The 21,708-nt window shown below is 36.1% G+C and overlaps 1 protein-coding gene across 2 annotated transcripts in view; it reads left to right on the forward strand.

Moving 5' to 3' along the window:
* Positions 1 to 419: 419 nt before the first annotated feature.
* LOC137656677 (zinc finger protein 180-like) overlaps positions 420 to 21,708 on the forward strand; it is a 55,156-nt gene continuing 33,867 nt past the window's right edge. The window contains exons 1-2 of one of the 2 annotated variants that reach the window (XM_068390861.1): positions 420 to 580; positions 4,189 to 4,451. In XM_068390861.1, the coding sequence (XP_068246962.1) occupies positions 4,202 to 4,451 (250 nt within the window). In that variant the 5' untranslated portion in view covers positions 420 to 580; positions 4,189 to 4,201. The remainder of the gene's footprint in view (positions 581 to 4,188; positions 4,452 to 21,708) is intronic. The other variant, XM_068390860.1, reaches the window with a different exon arrangement.

The raw sequence follows: 21,708 nt of genomic DNA on the forward strand, positions 1-21,708 counted from the left end.
TGGTTCGCGTCTGCAAAAATGGCTCACGGAACCTGCTCGGCTGGCCACGGAGACGACAAAGACCATAAATGTTGCAAATCACTGCATGATCTTGGCGCTCGGTAAAATCTCTACATTACCGCATTCCCTGCTTTGATATCCCCCGTAATTTCCTCCTTTTCTAATTCTATTAAACATTTGAACGCCAGTTCTCCTGCGAGGTGAAGGAACAGACTTGTCCTTAAAGACCCTTCATGACCGTTTCAATGGATTTTATTTTTTGACGTAACCATTTGACGTCATCGTATTGTTTCCTTTCTATTTGCGGATAATTGGTTTCTTTTAATGTGATGCTGTGCGTATAAAAGCGTTATATTGCCGTAGATTGGCGTAATTGCATAATTTATATCGTAATTAAGATATAATACGTAATTATATTGAATTATGCCAATATAAAGAATTCCCTTTTTATATGAATGATCCCTGAGAAAGCGTCGCCTGTTTGTTTACAAGGAACAATGGCGTCTACGCCTTCTGTCTAAGTTGTGGGTCTCGTAACAAATCTCCTCGCCTCGTCCGTTTCCCTGTCGTTTTAAGCATAGTAAGTATGGATGCTGTTCATGACGGTCTTTCAAATTTTAGACGATAAAAAGACCTAAGCTTCCCCTGTCCATTTTTCTACAAGATGAAAGGACCCTTCTTACGAGGAAGTGCATGATTTTACCTTGCTACATAGCTCGTGTAAGTGCTACTGCATGGTAATTATCTTTAATTATTGTGGAATTAACAGTTCTATAGTTGCGTGAATAAATTATCTTTTTATATTCGAAACGTTTGTGTTAATATTACTTCAAATGAACGTTTTCTGGGACAGCCCCAATTTTGTGTCCGAGTCCAAGATTGACATGCTTTGTACTACCAGGCCTGTTGAAAATATGGATAATTCTAAGGAGTATCTGGTTTGATCAGTGTTATCTTAAAATAAAACTTATTTTTGTGTAGCCTTACTGCCTACAGTATAACCACTGGGTTCGTTTTATAGCCTACTGTAGTGGGGTAGGCTAGTCCAGGGTTGAGCGAGGGTTATTGTAAAAAATCTATTACTTTTGTGGTAATAATTCAAGAATGGTTGATATATTGTACTGCAACACGGAGAGATTGACAAAAACTTGCAAACCTGTGATGTAATGCAATAGGGTAGCAGCAGTTTGTGATTTTATCATTGTGGATAGAGCAAAGCCACCCTAAATAGGAATTCTTGCTGCGTCAGTGTGCTTGCGACGGACGTCAACCACATTTTGGAGCCTTTTGTAACGACGTATGTGAACATGTGCATAGAACACCATCTAACTTAAATTTTCCCACCTAACCTAGCCTACAATCCGTGTCCATACCTACTTACCTAACGGGGTGACGAACACCCGTCCCCATGTGACCACCTTAAATGGCTGTATTCTTAGCTATAGAGTTGAAAATAAGGGATTTATTGGGCATGGCCGCCATTGTACAGACGCTCCCTATATTTCCATGTTGACAAAAGTTCCAATCACTTTTTACATATTTATTAGTTTTTACAACTCCCAAGTACTTACAAATCGTGCTTTTAAGAAGTTTTTCTTTTAGATTAGAGGATGTTGGTTAGCTTTGGTTTAGAAGATGGAAATTTTTTATCCCATTTTCTATGCAGTTATTCTGGCCGTACCTAATGGACAGATTATTTCTGCTCTAGTAGTATAAAATCATCCAAGATGGCATGTTATTACTGTGGGTCTCAGTCCCCCTTGCAAGCCCCCATTTACCTCTACTAAGATAAGAAATTTTATGGTCGCACGAAAAATTAAGACTGGTTTTCCTAAAAAGTTTGAATTATTCAGTATGGATATAAATGGAGGTTTTGAAACACGGTGAACAGCTTTTAATCAAGATTGTGCTAGGGTTATAATTTCGTAGGTAAGTAGGCTTGCATATAAATTACCCATACATTGTAGGTTTCTCACTATTCCCAGTTTAATCGTGAACTGCATATGCTGGTTCGCAAAACTAATTAATACATGTTCGTCATTCTTCATTTCAGTTGGTAATAATCCTAAAAATGTTTTTTTACCTAACCTCTTCATAATACTAGGTATTGTGGAGAGATCCACAAGGTCGGCAAATGTTCCGAACAATTATTTGAAATTTACCCATGCATTGGCTCAAGCAAATGTCACAATCTCGCATTTCCCTAACCTAACCTAACCTAGGATGCTGTGTCTTTATTTCTCTGAGTGGCCTCATTCCCAGCACCCTTCGTTTTCTTCACGGACCTAGGATAATGTGTGATCTTACTCTGAAAATATTGGTATCTAAGTATGGTGCACGGGTAGTGTTATACCAAATTTGTGAGTGACAAAACCAAGGGAATCATTCAATTATGTGCTTCTCCCTTGGCTTTAATCCATGTCATTTGGGAACCAGCTTAATCACAGGTTTCAGATTGCATATTGCCAAAATATATATAAGAATATATTTTCCAGTGAGTGATGTAGATCAGCAACAGTACTTCATAATGCAGATATTTAAAATGAAACGAAGGAATTCATCTTGTTTATAATAACAATCTATTTGTAGACCTTCACAGACCAGCTTGAACACAATCTGACCCATAGCTAAATCTGCAAATGTTGGCCGAAATCGTTCAAACACGTGCATTAACCTTGCATTAGATCTCTTTCTTTTAAACCATTGTAACCAAACTTTTCTAACGTAAAAGTTTGCCTCGATAGTATAGTACCTTAGTTGATAAGTCCTCTTGTGGACTTCCATGTAAACTTTTGACCGATAATTAGAAAGGTGAAATGCTACAACACTATAATACCCAAAACAATAAAATGTAATTTACTGCAATTATTTTATTCAGAGCAACTCAAAAGTCTGTTGGCTGCAAAATATTCTACTTCTTGGCACATTGTCACACTTATCCAGGAGAACTAGATGAGAAGCGGGTGATACACAAGCTTGATTAGATTCAGGGAATTAAAAACTTTACACACTACCCTATCTAGATGTCACCTCTGATCACTGTAAAACATGTGTAACTAAGTGAATTTTTTATTTTAAGCATTTTGTTCACTTTTATTGTTTAATTATTACATATGATTTTTTATAATTAATTCATTGTTATTGTCATGTAAAAAACAACTGTATTCAAAGGTGGACAGAAATAGTTTGGTAATGGTGCAGGAAATATAATCTATTGGCAATGCTTATAAAATCTATTTTTTATTATGAATGCAATGTTTCTTTGTCCTGTGCCCTTAGAATATGTTTGCCAATGGCATAATGTAAATGAAATGCTTTTTATTGATCCTGTACTCTTAGAATGTGCTTATTAATAGCAAAAGTTAAGTTGTAGAGAGGGACGAATGGCATAGGATGCCATGATATTTTCGTACTGTATTTCACATGTTCATAATTGTCTAATCAAAGACATCCCCCTTTGGTATATAGACTAATTAATTATACACAGTACTGTATACATATGATGCAGTAGTTCTGCCATCAGCTTACAGTACTGTATTTATTTTTGTAAGTAAGATGTATACAATTCATTTGATTTTCTGTTTTTTTTTTGCCAAAATTGATAGGTGTTCCAGTTTGAATAAATCCCCTTGGGCTAGGTAGGATGGGGCACCTTTATATAACTTGCGTTAGGATGTGTCCCTTTAACTACCCAATATAGTTCACGTTCTTTTTATTTAAGTTTACGCCTTGTATTTCAGTTTGACCCCTTTTCCTATCAGCATTATTGGGGGCCATGAAGGAATTATTACTCTTTAAGTGTGCTAAAAGACAGTTCTTATTGAATACAGTAGTTTGATTATAGAGAAAGAGATGCATGTGACAACTCTTGAACTTCATACAACTTGAAATTCATTATTGTGAACAAGTGAAATTGTGGGCAAAAATATCACACTCATATTTGACACTAATATCATTAATGCCCTGAAAATTTTACAGAGTTCTGTGGGCTTATTACAAAAAGATTGGGTCTTTTCAACTTGGAATGAGCATTCCTTTTTTTTCATTCATCGTTTTTGTCGATGTAAGCCAGATTATCTTTGATCAGTTTATGTAGAAAGGCATAGAGTACTTTAATGATTTGTAGCGGTTTTACAATGTTTCAGCCAAAATTGCTCAGATGTTTATTTCAATACCTGTCTCTTCCAGGGCTCTTTTTAAAATGGAGGGTGATTTGGGGACAATAACGCTTCCCCAACCATGCACAGAGCTCCCAGACATTGCTCAGTTTTTGAGCATCTACATGTCAGAGGAAGAGAGTATAGCTCTCCAGGAAGGGAAGCAACCAAGTTCAAACATTCAACATAGTGTCTTCAGTGTCGGCGAAATGCTTCCGTCTGCGTCACCCACAAGAGATGCAGATTTTAGTATTATGTCTCTTGTTGGACCAGGTCCAACTATTAATACGCTAAGTAAGTAATTTCTTCTATTTTTTCATTGAATATTTGTAGAACTATTTTCCTTAACTACTGCTCCTTATAGAATTTAGGAGTGTTTCTTTAAATTTGATTTACCAGCATATACCTTATAGAAACTACTGCCCTTTACAGTATATGGTAAGAAGTAGAATGAATGGTAGCTCTAAAATTATTGAATAGCTTTCTGTAGAAAGATTTACTGTTAAAGCAAAACTGACCTTATCAGCTCAGGTTATACTGGGTGTCTCCGATGATTATGGTGATTCCAATATTCCCCATCTGCATTGTTAGGTACAATTAGGCCCCTTTAGTAGCCTGTACATTTTTGTTTAGTAATACTGTACTAATGTTGCATCTTAGTTTCCATTTAGGATACTTTGACTTTAGGTATTTACTGGTGCAGAGTTTATTAATATGGATGGTTACTGCTCCTTAGTCATAATATGCCTCCTTTCCATTCTGGAATTCCCAGTCACACTCACCTGTTGTATCATGGAAAAAGTACCTCTTTACTTTATTTTCTCATAACCTTTTCTGATGCTACCTGTCATCTCATATTCATCTGTACTACCTGTCTTCACACCTTCCCATTACTGGTCCCCTAGATATCAGCTTTTGATGACTATTCTCTAGTGCAACACTTTATATCTTAAGTCTCACAGCACAGGCAAGAAGAATGAGAACACAATTTTCAGCTGGCCATAGCTTCAGTCTCTACTGCTCCTCTGCAACAGAAGGTCAATATACCCTTCAGCCCTCTCCATGTTTCTTTAGGATGAATACTTATCTATTTTGAGAGAAAATCTGAAATTGTTCCACCAACTTTAAGAGCTTCTTTCATGTCCATCACCAAAAGGGACATCTTGTATAGTAGAAAGATTATATTCCTTTGTAGGCACATAATTCTGAATAACTCGCAATGTGTCAAAAGAGCATAGTCCATCCAAATGCCTTCCTATTACTAATAACGTAGGAAGCACAATGACAGGTTCATTGGTGAAAGGAGATAAAAAACCTATGACAGCATATCCCATTAGTGCAACACAAACCAAATAGCCTCATATTTTCAACTGATTCTAGCGAAGGATAGGGAGACCTTATCTTGCTTCTCCAAGCTATGGAACAGAGGTCATCGGAACTATGACCTTGTAATGTCATGTTGGAACTTTATGTTATGTATCTTGCCCTTCAGGTATTTGAGATGTTAGTAGACACATCTCAAGATTTAGGGTTGCTTAAGATTGGAATTTGTTGTCTGGTATCAGCAAAATGAGTGTCATCATTCCAAGGTTGGTTCCAGTCAGTTAAAGATTGTTATCATTCAGAAGTTTGTTCCAGCCAATTGAAGATTGTTATTCCGAAGTTGGTTCCAGGCAATTAAAGATTGTTATCATTCAGAAGTTGGTTCCAGGCAACTAAAGATTGTTATCATTCAGAAGTTGGTTCCAGGCAATTGAAGATTGTCGTTATTCTGAAGTTGGTTCCAGGCAATTGAAGATTGTTATCATTCAGAAGTTGGTTCCAGACAATTAAAGATTGTTATCATTCAAAAGTTGGTTCCGGGCAATTAAAGATTGTTATCATTCAGAAGTTGGTTCCAGGCAATTAAAGATTGTTATCATTCAGAAGTTGGTTCCAGACAATTAAAGATTGTTATCATTCAAAAGTTGGTTCCGGGCAATTAAAGATTGTTATCATTCAGAAGTTGGTTCCAGGCAATTAAAGATTGTTATCATTCAGAAGTTGGTTCCAGGCAATTAAAGATTGTTATCATTCAGAAGTTGGTTCCAGGCAGTTAAAGATTGTTATCATTCAGAAGTTGGTTCCAGACAATTAAAGATTGTTATCATTCAGAAGTTGGTTCCAGGCAATTAAAGATTGTTATCATTCAGAAGTTGGTTCCAGGCAATTAAAGATTGTTATCATTCAAAAGTTGGTTCCGGGCAATTAAAGATTGTTATCATTCAGAAGTTGGTTCCAGGCAATTAAAGATTGTTATCATTCAGAAGTTGGTTCCAGACAATTAAAGATTGTTATCATTCAAAAGTTGGTTCCGGGCAATTAAAGATTGTTATCATTCAGAAGTTGGTTCCAGGCAATTAAAGATTGTTATCATTCAGAAGTTGGTTCCAGGCAGTTAAAGATTGTTATCATTCAGAAGTTGGTTCCAGGCAATTAAAGATTGTTATCATTCAGAAGTTGGTTCCAGGCAATTAAAGATTGTTATCATTCAAAAGTTGGTTCCGGGCAATTAAAGATTGTTATCATTCAGAAGTTGGTTCCAGGCAATTAAAGATTGTTATCATTCAGAAGTTGGTTCCAGACAATTAAAGATTGTTATCATTCAAAAGTTGGTTCCGGGCAATTAAAGATTGTTATCATTCAGAAGTTGGTTCCAGGCAATTAAAGATTGTTATCATTCAGAAGTTGGTTCCAGACAATTAAAGATTGTTATCATTCAGAAGTTGGTTCCAGGCAATTAAAGATTGTTATCATTCAGAAGTTGGTTCCAGACAATTAAAGATTGTTATCATTCAGAAGTTGGTTCCAGGCAATTAAAGATTGTTATCATTCAGAAGTTGGTTCCGGACAATTAAAGATTGTTATCATTCAGAAGTTGGTTCCAGGCAATTAAAGATTGTTATCATTCAGAAGTTGGTTCCGGGCAATTAAAGATTGTTATCATTCAGAAGTTGGTTCCAGGCAATTAAAGATTGTTATCATTCAGAAGTTGGTTCCAGACAATTAAAGATTGTTATCATTCAAAAGTTGGTTCCGGGCAATTAAAGATTGTTATCATTCAGAAGTTGGTTCCAGGCAATTAAAGATTGTTATCATTCAGAAGTTGGTTCCAGACAATTAAAGATTGTTATCATTCAAAAGTTGGTTCCGGGCAATTAAAGATTGTTATCATTCAGAAGTTGGTTCCAGGCAATTAAAGATTGTTATCATTCAGAAGTTGGTTCCAGACAATTAAAGATTGTTATCATTCAAAAGTTGGTTCCGGGCAATTAAAGATTGTTATCATTCAGAAGTTGGTTCCAGGCAATTAAAGATTGTTATCATTCAGAAGTTGGTTCCAGGCAGTTAAAGATTGTTATCATTCAGAAGTTGGTTCCAGACAATTAAAGATTGTTATCATTCAGAAGTTGGTTCCAGGCAATTAAAGATTGTTATCATTCAGAAGTTGGTTCCAGGCAATTAAAGATTGTTATCATTCAGAAGTTGGTTCCAGGCAATTGAAGATTGTTATCATTCAGAAGTTGGTTCCAGGCAATTAAAGATTGTTATCATTCAGAAGTTGGTTCCAGACAATTAAAGATTGTTATCATTCAGAAGTTGGTTCCAGGCAATTAAAGATTGTTATCATTCAGAAATTGGTTCCAGGCAACTAAAGATTGTTATTATTCAGAAGTTGGTTCCAGACAATTAAAGATTGTTATCATTCAGTAATTGGTTCCAGACAATTAAAGATTGTTATCATTCAGAAGTTGGTTCCAGGCAATTAAAGATTATTATCATTCAGAAGTTGGTTCCAGGCAATTAAAGATTGTTATCGTTCAGAAGTTGGTTCCAGGGAATTGAAGATTGTTATCATTCTGAAGTTGGTTCCAGGCAATTAAAGATTATTATTCAGAAGTTTGTTCCAGGTAATTAAAGATTGTTATCATTCAGAAGTTGGTTCCAGGCAATTAAAGATTGTTATCATTCAGAAGTTGTTTCCAGGCAATTAAAGATTGTTATCATTCAGAAATTGGTTCCAGGCAATTAAAGATTGTTATCATTCAGAAGTTGTTTCCAGGCAATTGAAGATTGTTATCATTCAGAAATTGGTTCCAGGCAATTAAAGATTGTAATCATTCAGAAGTTGGTTCCAGGCAATTAAATGTTATCATTCAGAAGTTGGTTCCAGGCAATTAAAGATTGTTATCATTCAGAAGTTGGTTCCAGGCAATTAAATGTTATCATTCAGAAGTTGGTTCCAGGCAATTAAAGTTTGTTATCATTCAGAAGTTGGTTCCAGGCAGTTAAAGATTTTTATCATTCAGAAGTTGGTTCCAGGCAATTAAAGATTGTTATCATTCAGAAGTTGGTTCCAGGCAATTAAAGATTGTTATCATTCAGAAGTTGGTTCCAGGCAATTGAAGATTGTTATCATTCAGAAGTTGGTTCCAGGCAATTAAAGATTGTTATCATTCAGAAGTTGGTTCCAGACAATTAAAGATTGTTATCATTCAGAAGTTGGTTCCAGGCAATTAAAGATTGTTATCATTCAGAAATTGGTTCCAGGCAATTAAAGATTGTTATCATTCAGAAGTTGGTTCCAGGCAATTAAAGATTGTAATCATTCAGAAGTTGGTTCCAGGCAGTTAAATATTGTTATCATTCAGAAGTTGGTTCCAGGCAGTTAAAGATTTTTATCATTCAGAAGTTGGTTCCAGGCAATTAAAGATTGTTATCATTCAGAAGTTGGTTCCAGGCAATTAAAGATTGTTATCATTCAGAAATTGGTTCCAGGCAGTTAAAGATTGTTATCATTCAGAAGTTGGTTCCAGGCAATTAAAGATTGTTATCATTCAGAAGTTGGTTCCAGGCAATTAAAGATTATCATTCAGAAGTTGGTTCCAGGCAATTAAAGATTGTAATTATTCAGAAGTTGGTTCCAGGCAGTTAAAGATTGTTATCATTCAGAAGTTGGTTCCAGGCAGTTAAAGATTTTTATCATTCAGAAGTTGGTTCCAGGCAATTAAAGATTGTTATCATTCAGAAGTAGGTTCCAGGCAATTAAAGACTGTTATCATTCAGAAATTGGTTCCAGGCAGTTAAAGATTATCATTCAGAAGTTGGTTCCAGGCAATTAAAGATTGTTATCATTCAGAAGTTGGTTCCAGGCAATTAAAGATTGTTATCATTCAGAAGTTGGTTCCAGGCAATTAAAGGTTGTTATCATTCAGAAGTTTGTTCCAGGCAGTTAAAGATTGTTATCATTCAGAAGTTGGGTCCAGGCAATTAAAGATTTTTATCATTCAGAAGTTGGTTCCTGGCAGTTAAAGATTGTTATCATTCAGAAGTTGGTTCCAGGCAGTTAAAGATTTTTATCATTCAGAAGTTGGTTCCAGGCAATTGAAGATTGTAATCATTCAGAAGTTGGTTCCAGGCAGTTAAAGATTGTAATAATTCAGAAGTTGGTTCCAGGCAGTTAAAGATTGTTATCATTCAGAAGTTGGTTCCAGGAAATTAAAGATTGTAATAATTCAGAAGTTGGTTCCCGGCAATTAAAGATTGTAATCATTCAGAAGTTGGTTCCAGGCAATTAAAGATTGTTATCATTCAGAAGTTGGTTCCAGGCAGTTAAAGATTGTTATCATTCAGAAGTTGGTTCCAGGCAATTGAAGATTGTTATCATTCAGAAGTTGGTTCCAGGCAATTAAAGATTGTAATCATTCAGAAGTTGGTTCCAGGCAGTTAAAGATTGTTATCATTCGAAAGTTGGTTCCAGGCAGTTGAAGATTGTTATCATTCAGAAGTTGGTTCCAGGCAGTTAAAGATTGTAATCATTCAGAAGTTGGTTCCAGGCAATTAAAGATTGTAATTATTCAGAAGTTGGTTCCAGGCAGTTAAAGATTGTTATCATTTAGAAATTGGTTCCAGGCAGTTAAAGATTGTTATCATTGAGAAGTTGGTTCCAGGCAGTTAAAGATTGTAGTCATTCAGAAGTTGGTTTCAGGCAATTAAAGATTGTAATCATTGAGAAGTTGGTTCCAGGCAGTTAAAGATTGTTACCATTCAAAAGTTGGTTCCAGGCAATTGAAGATTGTTATCATTCAGAAGTTGGTTCCAGGCAGTTAAAGATTGTAATCATTCAGAAGTTAGTTCCCGGCAGTTAAAGATTGTAATCATTCAGAAGTTGGTTCCAGGCAGTTAAAGATTGTTACCATTCAAAAGTTGGTTCCAGGCAATTGAAGATTGTTATCATTCAGAAGTTGCTTCCATGCAGTTAAAGATTGTAATCATTCAGAAGTTGGTTCCAGGCAATTAAAGATTATTATCATTCAGATGTTGGTTCCAGGCAGTTAAAGATTGTAATCTTTTAGAAGTTGGTTCCAGGCAATTAAAGATTGTCATTATTCTCAAGTTGGTTCCAGGCAGTTAAAGATTGTTATAATTCAGAAGTTGGTTCCAGGCAGTTAAAGATTGTTATCATTCAGAAGTTGTTTCCAGGCAGTTAAAGATTGTTATCATTCAGAAGTTGGTTCCAGGCAGTTAAAGATTGTTATCATTCAGAAGTTGGTTCCAGGCAATTAAAGATTGTTATCATTCAGAAGTTGGTTCCAGGCAATTAAAGATTGTAATCATTCAGAAGTTGGTTCCAGGCAGTTAAAGATTGTTATCATTCTGAAGTTTGTTCCAGGCAGTTAAAAATTGTAATCATTGAGAAGTTGGTTCCAGGCAGTCGATGATTATCATTCAGAAGTTGGTTCCAGGCAGTTAAAGATTGTAATCCTTCAGAAGTTGGCTCCAGGCAGTTAAAGATTGTTACCATTCAAAAGTTGGTTCCAGGCAGTTAAAGATTGTAATCATTCAGAAGTATGTTCCAGGCAGTTAAAGATTGTAATCATTGAGAAGTTTGTTGCAGTTAAAGATTGTAATCATTGAGAAGTTGATTCCAGGCAGTTAAAGATTGTTACCATTCAAAAGTTGGTTCCAGGCAATTGAAGATTGTTATCATTCATAAGTTGGTTCCAGGCAGTTAAAGATTGTAATAATTCAGAAGTTGGTTCCAGGCAATTAAAGATTGTTACCATTCAAAAGTTGGTTCCAGGCAATTGAAGATTGTTATCATTCAGAAGTTGGTTCCAGGCAGTTAAAGATTGTAATCATTCAGAAGTTTGTTCCAGGCAGTTAAAGATTGTAATCATTGAGAAGTTGGTTGCAGTTAAAGTTTGTAATCATTGAGAAGTTGGTTCCAGGCAGTTAAAGATTATAATCATTCAGAAGTTGGTTCCAGTTAGTTAAAGATTGTAATCATTCAGAAGTTGGTTCCAGGCAGTTAAAGATTGTTACCATTCAAAAGTTGGTTCCAGGCAATTGAAGATTGTTATCATTCAGAAGTTGGTTCCAGGCAGTTAAAGATTGCAATCGTTCAGAAGTTGGTTCCAGGCAATTAAAGATTGTTACCATTCAAAAGTTGGTTCCAGGCAATTGAAGATTGTTATCATTCAGAAGTTGGTTCCAGGCAGTTGAAGATTGTAATCATTCAGAAGTTGGTTCCCGGCAGTTAAAGATTGTAATCATTCAGAAGTTGGTTCCAGGCAGTTAAAGATTGTTACCATTCAAAAGTTGGTTCCAGGCAATTGAAGATTATCATTCCGAAGTTGGTTCCAGGCAATTGAAGATTATCATTCCGAAGTTGGTTCCAGGCAGTTAAAGATTGTAATCATTCAGAAGTTGGTTCCAGGCAATTAAAGATTATTATCATTCAGATGTTGGTTCCAGGCAGTTAAAGATTGTAATCTTTTAGATGTTGGTTCCAGGCAATTGAAGATTTTCATTATTCTCAAGTTGGTTCCAGTCAATTGAAGATTGTTATAATTCAGAAGTTGGTTCCAGGCAGTTAAAGATTGTTATCATTCAAAAGTTGGTTCCAGGCAGTTAAAGATTTTTATCATTCAGAAGTTGGTTCCAGGTAATTGAAGATTGTTATCATTCAGAAGTTGGTTCCAGGCAATTAAAGATTGTAATCATTCAGAAGTTGGTTCCAGGCAGTTAAAGATTGTTATCATTCTGAAGTTTGTTCCAGGTAGTTAAAGATTGTAATAATTCAGAAGTTGGTTCCAGGAAGTTAAAAATTATAATCATTGAGAAGTTGGTTCCAGGCAGTTAAAGATTGTAATCTTTCAGAAGTTGGCTCCAGGCAAATAAAGATTATAATCATTCAGAAGTTGGTTCCAGGCAGTTAAAGATTGTAATCATTCAGAAGTTGGGTCCAGGCAATTAAAGATTATTATCATTCAGATGATGGTTCCAGGCAGTCAAAGATTGTAATCTTTTAGAATTTGGTTCCAGGCAATTAAAGATTGTCATTATTCTCAAGTTGGTTCCAGGCAGTTAAAGATTGTTATAATTCAGAAGTTGGTTCCAGGTAATTGAAGATTGTTATCATTCAGAAGTTGGTTCCAGGCAATTAAAGATTGTAATCATTCAGAAGTTGGTTCCAGGCAGTTAAAGATTGTTATCATTCTGAAGTTTGTTCCAGGTAGTTAAAGATTGTAATAATTCAGAAGTTGGTTCCAGGCAGTTAAAAATTGTAATCATTGAGAAGTTGGTTCCAGGCAGTTAAAGATTGTAATCATTCAGAAGTTGGCTCCAGGCAAATAAAGATTATAATCATTTAGAAGTTGGTTCCAGGCAGTTAAAGATTGTAATCATTCAGAAGTTGGTTTCAGGCAGTTAAAGATTGTTACCATTCAAAAGTTGGTTCCAGGCAATTGAAGATTGTTATCATACAGAAGTTGGTTCCAGGCAGTTAAAGATTGTAATCATTCAGAAGTTGGTTCCAGACAATTAAAGATTATTATCATTCAGATGATGGTTCCAGGCAGTTAAAGATTGTAATCTTTTAGAATTTGGTTCCAGGCAATTAAAGATTGTCATTATTCTCAAGTTGGTTCCAGACAGTTAAAGATTGTTATAATTCAGAAGTTGGTTCCAGGCAGTTAAAGATTGTTATCATTCAGAAGTTGGTTCCAGGCAGTTAAAGATTGCTATCATTCAGAAGTTGGTTCCAGGCAATTAAAGATTGTAATAATTCAGAAGTTGGTTCCAGGCAGTTAAAGATTGTAATCATTCTGAAGTTTGTTCCAGGTAGTTAAAGATTGTAATAATTCAGAAGTTGGTTACAGGCAGTTAAAAATTGTAATCATTCAGAAGTTGGTTCTAGGCAATTGAAGATTGTTATCATTCAGAAGTTGGTTCCAGGCAGTTAAAGATTGTAATCATTCAGAAGTTGGCTCCAGGCAATTAAAGATTATAATCATTCAGAAGTTGGTTCCAGGTAGTTAAAGATTGTAATCATTCAGAAGTTGGTCCCAGGCAGTTAAAGATTGTCATTATTCAGAAGTTGGTTCCAGGCAGTTAAAGATTGTTATCATTCAGAAGTTGGTTCCAGGTAGTTAAAGATTGTAATAATTCAGAAGTTAGTTCCAGGCAGTTGAAAATTGCTATCATTCAGAAGTTGGTTCTAGGCAATTGAAGATTGTTATCATTCAGAAGTTGGTTCCAGGCAGTTAAAGATTGTAATCATTCAGAAGTTGGTTCCAGGCAATTAAAGATTGTCATTATTCTCAGGTTGGTTCCAGGCAGTTAAAGATTATCATCATTCAGAAGTTGGTTCTAGGCAGTTAATGATTGTTATCATTCAGAAGTTGGTTCCAGGCAGTTAAATATTGTTATCATTCAGAAGTTGGTTCCAGGCAGTTAAAGATTGTTATCATTCAGAAGATGGTTCCAGGCAATTAAAGATTGTTATCATTCAGAAGTTGGTTCTAGGCTATTAAAGATTGTTATCATTCAGAAGTTGGTTCCAGGCAGTTAAATATTGTTATCATTCAGAAATTGGTTCCAGGCAGTTAAAGATTGTAATAATTCAGAAGTTGGTTCCAGGCAGTTAAAGATTGTCATTATTCAGAAGTTGGTTCCAGGCAATTAAAGATTGTAATCATTCAGAAGTTGGTTCCAGGCAGTTAAAGATTGTTATCATTCAGAAATTGGTTCCAGGCAGTTAAAGATTGTTATCATTCAGAAGTTGGTTCTAGGCTATTAAAGATTTTAATCATTGAGAAGTTGGTTCCAGGCAGTTAAAGATTATCATTCAGAAATTGGTTCCAGGCAGTTAAAGATTGTAATAATTCAGAAGTTGGTTCCAGGCAGTTAAAGATTGTTATCATTCAGAAGTTGGTTCCAGGTAGTTAAAGATTGTAATAATTCAGAAGTTGGTTCCAGGCAGTTAAAGATTGTCATTATTCAGAAGTTGGTTCCTGGCAGTTAAAGATTGTTATCATTCAGAAGTTGGTTTCAGACAGTTAAAGATTGTTATCATTCAGAAGTTGGTTCCAGGCAATTAAAGATTGTAATCATTCAGAAGTTGGTTCCTGGCAGTTAAAGATTGTTATCATTCAGAAGTTGGTTTCAGACAGTTAAAGATTGTAATCATTTAAAAGTTGGTTCCATGCAGTTAAAGATTGTAATCATTGAGAAGTTGGTTCCAGGCAGTTAAAGATTGTTATTCAGAAGTTGGTTCCAGGCAGTTAAAGATTGTTATCATTTAGAAGTTGGTTCCAGGTAGTTGAAGATTGTTATCATTTAGAAGTTGGTTCCAGGTAGTTAAAGATTTTAATCATTCAGAAATTGGCTCCAGGCAGTTAGCCTAAAGATTGTTATCATTCAGAAGTTGGTTCCAGGCAATTAAAGATTGTAATAATTCAGAAATTGGTTCCAGGCAATTAAAGATTATCATTCAGAAATTGGTTCCAGGCAGTTAAAGATTATCATTTAGAAGTTGGTTCCAGGTAGTTGAAGATAGTAATCATTGAGAAGTTGGTTCCAGGCAGTTAAAGATTGTTATCATTCAGAAGTGTATTCCTGGCAATTAAAGATTGTTATCATTCAGAAGTTGGTTCCAGGCAATTAAAGATTGTAATCATTCAGAAGTTGGTTCCAGGCAATTAAAGATTATCATTCAGAAATTGGTTCCAGGTAGTTGAAGATAGTAATCATTGAGAAGTTGGTTCCAGGCAGTTAAAGATTGTTATCATTCAGAAGTGTATTCCTGGCAATTAAAGATTGTTATCATTCAGATGTTGGTTCCAGGCAATTAAAGATTATCATATAGAAGTTGGTTCCAGGCAGTTAAAGATTGTTGTCATTCAGAAGTTGGTTCCAGGTAGTTAAAGATTGTAATCATTGAGAAGTTGTTTCCAGGCAGTTAAAGATTGTTATCATTTAGAAGTTGGTTCCAGGTAGTTAAAGATTGTAATCATTTAGAAGTTGGTTCCAGGCAATTAAAAATTGTAATAATTCAGAAGTTTGTTCCAGGCAGTTAAAGATTGCTGTCATTCAGAAGTTGGTTCCAGGCAGTTAAAGATTGTAATCATTCAGAAGTTGGTTCCAGGCAATTAAAGATTGTTATCATTCAGAAGTTGGTTCCAGGCAGTTAAAGATTGTATTCATTCAGAAGTTTGTTCCAGGCAGTTAAAGATTGTCATTATTCTCAGGTTGGTTCCAGGCAGTTAAAGATTATCATTCAGTAGTTGGTTCCAAGCAGTAAAAGATTGTAATCATTCAGAAGTTGGTTCCAAGCAGTTAAAGAATGTTATCATTCAAAAGTTGGTTCCAGGCAGTTAAAGATTGTTGACATTCAGAAGTGGGTTCAAGTCAGTTAAAGGTTGTTATCTTTCAGAAGTTGGTTCCAGGCAATTAAAGATTGTTATAATTCAGAAGTTGGTTACAGGCAATTAAAGATTGTTATAATTCAGAAGTTGGTTCCAGGCAATTAAAGATTGTTATCATTCAGAAGTTGGTTCCAGGCAATTAAAGATTGTTAACGTTCCGAAGTTGGTTCAAGTCAGTTATAGATTGTTGTCATTCAGAGGTCCGTTCCAGGCAGTTAAAGATTGTTATCATTCTGAAGTTCGTTCCGGGCAGTTAAAGATTGTTATCATTCAGAAGTTGGTTCCAGGCAATTAAAGATTGTTATCATTCAGAAGTTGGTTCCAGGCAATTAAAGATTGTTATAATTCAGAAGTTGGTTACAGGCAATTAAAGATTGTTATAATTCAGAAGTTGGTTCCAGGCAATTAAAGATTGTTATCATTCAGAAGTTGGTTCCAGGCAATTAAAGATTGTTAACGTTCTGAAGTTGGTTCAAGTCAGTTATAGATTGTTGTCATTCAGAGGTCCGTTCCAGGCAGTTAAAGATTGTTATCATTCTGAAGTTCGTTCCGGGCAGTTAAAGATTGTTATCATTCAGAAGTTGGTTCCAGGCAATTAAAGATTGTTATCATTCAGAATTTGGATCCAGGCAGTTGAAGATTGTTATCATTAAGAAGTTGGTTCCAGACAGTTAAAGATTGTTATCATTCTGAAGTTTGTTCTGTGCAGTTAAAGATTGTTATCATTCAGAAGTTGGTTCCAGGCAATTAAAGATTGTTATCATTCTGAAGTTTGTTCTGTGCAATTAAAGATTGTTATCATTCAGAAGTTGGTAACAGGCAATTAAAGATTATCATCATTCAGAAGTTGGTTCCATCCAGTTAAAGATTGTTATCATTCAGAAGTTGGTTCCAGGCAATTAAAGATTGTTATCATTCAGAAGTTGGTAACAGGCAATTAAAGATTGTTATCATTCAGAAGTTGGTTCCAGGCAATTAAAGATTGTTATTATTAAGAAGTTGGTTCCATCCAGTTAAAGATTGTAATCATTCAGAAGTTGGGTCCAGGCAGTTAAAGATTGTTATCATTAAGAAGTTGGTTCCAGACAGTTAAAGATTGTTATCATTCTGAAGTTTGTTCTGTGCAATTAAAGATTATCATTCAGAAGTTGGTAACAGGCAATTAAAGATTGTTATCATTCAGAAGTTGGTTCCAGGCAATTAAAGATTGTTATCATTCAGAAGTTGGTAACAGGCAATTAAAGATTGTTATCATTCAGAAGTTGGTTCCAGGCAATTAAAGATTGTTATTATTAAGAAGTTGGTTCCATCCAGTTAAAGATTGTAATCATTCAGAAGTTGGGTCCAGGCAATTAAAGATTGCTATCATTTCAAGGTAGGTTCCAGGCAGTTGAAGATTATCATTCCAAGGTTGATTCCAGTTAAACATTTTCATCATTCCATGGTTGGTTCAGGCAGTTAAAGGTTGTCATTAATCCATGGTTGGTTCCAGGCAGTTAAAGATTGTCATTAATCTATGTTTGTTTCCAGGCAGTTTAAGATTGTTAGCATTGCAAGGTTGGTTCCAGGCAGTTAAAGGTTGTCATTATTCCAAGGTTGGTTCAGGCAGTTAAAGGTTGTCATTAATCCATGGTTGGTTCCAGGCAGTTAAAGATTGTCGTTAATCCAAGGTAGGGTCCAGGCTGCTTAAGATTGTTAGTATTCCAAGGTTGATTCCAGTTAAAGATTGTCATCATTCCAAGGTTGGTTTAAGGCAGTTGAAGATTGTTATCATTCCAAGGTTGGTTCCAGGCAGTTAAAGATTGTTATTAATCCAAGGTTAGTTCCATGCAGTTAAAATTTTTTATTAATCCAAGGTTGGTTCCAGGCAGTTAAAGATTGTCATCATTCCAAGGTAGGTTCCAGGCAGTTAAAGATTATTATTAATCCAAAGTTGACTCCAGGCAGTTAAGGAATGTCATCATTCCAAGGTTGGTTCCAGGCAGTTAAGGAATGTCATCATTCCAAGGTTGGTTCCAGGCAGTTAAAGATTGTCATCATTCCAAGGCTGGTTCTAAGCAGTTAAAGATTGTCATTATTCCAAGGTTGGTTTCAGGCAGTTTAGGATGGTCATTATTCCAAGGTTGGTTCTAGGCAGTTAAATATTGTTATGAATCCAAGGTTGGTTCCAGTCAGTTGGTGATTGTTATCAATCCAATTTTGGTTCGGGAATTTAAAGATTTTCATTATTACATGGTTGGGTCCAGGCAGTTAAAGAATGTCATCATTCCAAAATTGATTCCAGGCAGTTAAAGATTGTCATTATTCCAAAGTTGGGTCCAGAGGGTTAAAGATTGTTATCATTCCAAGTTCGGTTCCAGGCAGTTAAAGATTGTCTTTATTCCAGGGTTGGTTCTAGGCAGTTAAAGATTGTCATTATTCCAAGGTTGGTTCCAGGCAGTTAAAGATTGTCATCATTCCAAGGTTGGTTCCAGGCAGTTAAAGATTGTCATTAATCCAAGGTTAGGTCTAGGCAGTTTAAGATTGTTAGCATTCCAAGGTTGATTCCAGTTAAAGATTGTCATTATTCCAAGGTTGGTTCCAGGCAGTTAAAGATTGTCATTAATCTGTGGTTGGTTTTAGGCAGTTAAAGATTGTCAGTAATCCAAGGTTAAGTTCAGGCAGTTAAAGATTGTCATCATTCCAAGGTTGGTTCCAGGCAGTTAAAGATTGTCATCATTCCAAGGTTGGTTCCAGGGAGTTAAAGATTGTCATCATTCCATGGTTGGTTCCAGGCAGTTAAAGATTGTCATCATTCCAAGGTTGGTTCCAGGCAGTTAAAGATTGTCATCATTCCATGGTTGGTTCCAGGCAGTTAAAGATTGTCATCATTCCATGGTTGGTTCCAGGGAGTTAAAAGATTGCCATTAATCCAAGGTTAGGTCCAGGCAATTCAAGATTGTTAACATTCCAAGGTTGATTCCAGTTAAATATTGTCATCATTCCAAGGTTGGTTCAAGCCAGTTAAAGATTGTCATTAATCCAGGGTAACAGGCAGTTAAAGATTGTCATCATTCCAAGGTTTGTTTCAGTCAGTTAAAGATTGTCATCATTCCAAGGGAATGAGTACAGTAGACAAAGTTGGTCAGAATGAAGGCTGCGGCCCTCTTCCTCCACCTTGTTCTGAGTGCTTCAGAGAGACCTCCTCATCCAGATGGACGAATGCAATGTGACCTTGAGGGGTCCAAGTCTTATGAGGCATAAACCAATTCCAGTACTGTGCATGGTTATATGTGAGGAGCAGCACTACCGAAAGCTTATTTTCCCCTTGAAAGGTTTACGGTACAGGATAGAGGAGCGTGCTAAGTCTGATGAGAGATCAGGCACAAACACTGGTGGTCAGGATGTTGGCAACCACCCTTATCCATATCTTGTGCCAGAATATTCCAGGAAAATTTCAGTACGCCGAGACTTCGAAGAAAATCGAAAAAACCACCGGTATGTTCCAAGGGCGATTCCACTTGAGAGATCGATCTTGGTATATTATCGCCTCATACGTGAGACGAGGTTTTGCATGGGAATGTTTCTTTCCCTGAGAATATGTTTTAGTATGTGGTGAAAGGGTTTATATGCCTTCCATCACTGCTGTGTCTCATATGAAACCAGACCCACACACTCCCGAGGAGGAGGATAGGGACTACCCTTCTTCCCTTCCCTCTCAGTAGAGTTCAAGAGATATCAACCCAGGAGAAGGAGTCTCATTTTTGTGCTTCGTAAGATCATTGAGTAGCAGGAATGTAACATTAACCGCCCGATTTCCACAATCCCAGCCTTCCATATCGTCACATGGTTCATCACTGATTGAGCAGTCTCTGTTTCCAGTCACTACGGGATCAGTATCTGCTTCTCGGACACCTCATGATTAAATGTTTCATTCCCGTCCTTCAGTGACTGTTATAAAACCTCTGGCATCTGCTTCACTCTAATTTTCCCAGTCTATGGTACTAGTGAAAGGGGAACCTATGATCATTATAATCCCTTGTACAAGCTACGAGGTGTGTGTTCTAATATCCCTGAGATTCTAGATGATTACTCCTTTCCACCGATTTTCCCATGTCGTTGATTACTCCGCAGTCGGTAGATAACATTGAGGCTGAGCATAACCCTGATCTCTCCCAAGGGGCCAAATGTTAATGGTATCCAGATCAGCTATTTTCTTCCTTCATCGGGGAAGCTCCTCAATCTTCGCATTTAAGGATACGACTTGACCTCGATATAATTTTTCAACTACGATTTAGGTCTGGATTCTTTACAAGAATCTTTGAGGCTTGTGAGAAGCTTCTAGAGAGCTCAAGCCACAGGGGATGTCTTGCGAGTTTGCAGGTGTCTCAAGTGATCCTGTTCGAATCCTGGTGATTGATGGAAGATAGGGCTTCTACCCTTGAGACAGGCCTCTACTATTCCAGCTTCGACGAAGGAAGTAGGTAACTGCATAGCTTGGCTTGTGTCACAAGTCATTCTAGAGGATAGAATATCTCCACCTTGGTTCAGAAGTTCATTGTTATGACCTACATTACAGCCGTTCACTATTTAAATCCTTTTTACATCTCTTCCCTACAAGAAGTGATCAGCTGTTAGGGTGGGAAGACACTATGATTCTTCTTGCAGCAAAAGAAGGAAATATGATAAAGATCCAATAACTTTTTCTGACTTTGTGGGACATGGACATGCTTTTTGGGGTGCTGGGAAGGAGATGAAGGAAGCATCCTGGATTTGAGCTCAAGAAGTCAGACATACTGGATCTATGCCAGCTTTCAGGAAGAACCTGTTAATGAAACTGTTCTTGAAGACAAGAGTTGGGTAACGACAGACCTTTTCTGCCCATTATCTACGGGAGCAGACACACAGGTCCCTGATTACCTGTATCCATGGCATGTTGGTGGTTGCTTACAGATCTGTAATCAAACGTAGCTCCTTTGCGGGATAAGAGACATCTAGTATAAGAAAACAGTTGCGACTTAAGTCTACAATGAGAAGTAATATTGGCAAAGTAATTTGTACTTTTCCTAACTAATACAAACTAGAGCCATTCAAGTTGCATTTCCCACCTCTACCACCTCACAAGTCCTAGGATTAAAGTCAAAGTGGAAATTCAGTGGCATGTTGGTTGGGTGGGCCATACCTGCTACCCTCCAACTAATTACCGCCATCTCGTTTATTTTTAACAGTTGTATCCAGTTTCACTGACAGTATTCACCTATTAAAGGACTCAGGTTTGTATAATTAGGAAAATGCAAGTTATTTTTAAGATTTGGGATATTTCATGTATTTAACTGTACTGTTTCACTTACTGTTATTTCTTTTTCTCCTCACAAGCTCTTTAATTTTCTCATTGATGGTTTACCATTCTTATAAATACTGTCCAGTTTTTTCCTTCTTGGATAGATACATTGTTCTTTTTCTTCTTCTTCTTCTTTTTTCTGATAAAGATTTTAGAATGTTCAATCTATTGGCCATAACATTTAACTTTCTCGAGATTTGTAAGGGCTTCTTATTTGAATATTTCAATCTTTTTTTTCTAATGCTGCATTAATTATAGTTCATTACTGTATATCAAGTTTCTTCTGTCAGATATGCATTTTTTGGGGAGTAGAACTCTGTTACCACAAGGTTCAGGAGCTAATCCTCCTTCATGTTATCTGATACACAGTATGATTTGTAACTGTCTAATTGCTTTTGTCCTCTAATAATGTAGTACTTTGTCTTTGTAATTATCAAAACTTCTTCTGGAAAATGAGATTTTTTATGATTGATATTTATAG

This window comes from Palaemon carinicauda, chromosome 17, assembly GCF_036898095.1.
Source record: "Palaemon carinicauda isolate YSFRI2023 chromosome 17, ASM3689809v2, whole genome shotgun sequence".
Taxonomy (NCBI): Eukaryota; Metazoa; Arthropoda; class Malacostraca; order Decapoda; family Palaemonidae; genus Palaemon; species Palaemon carinicauda.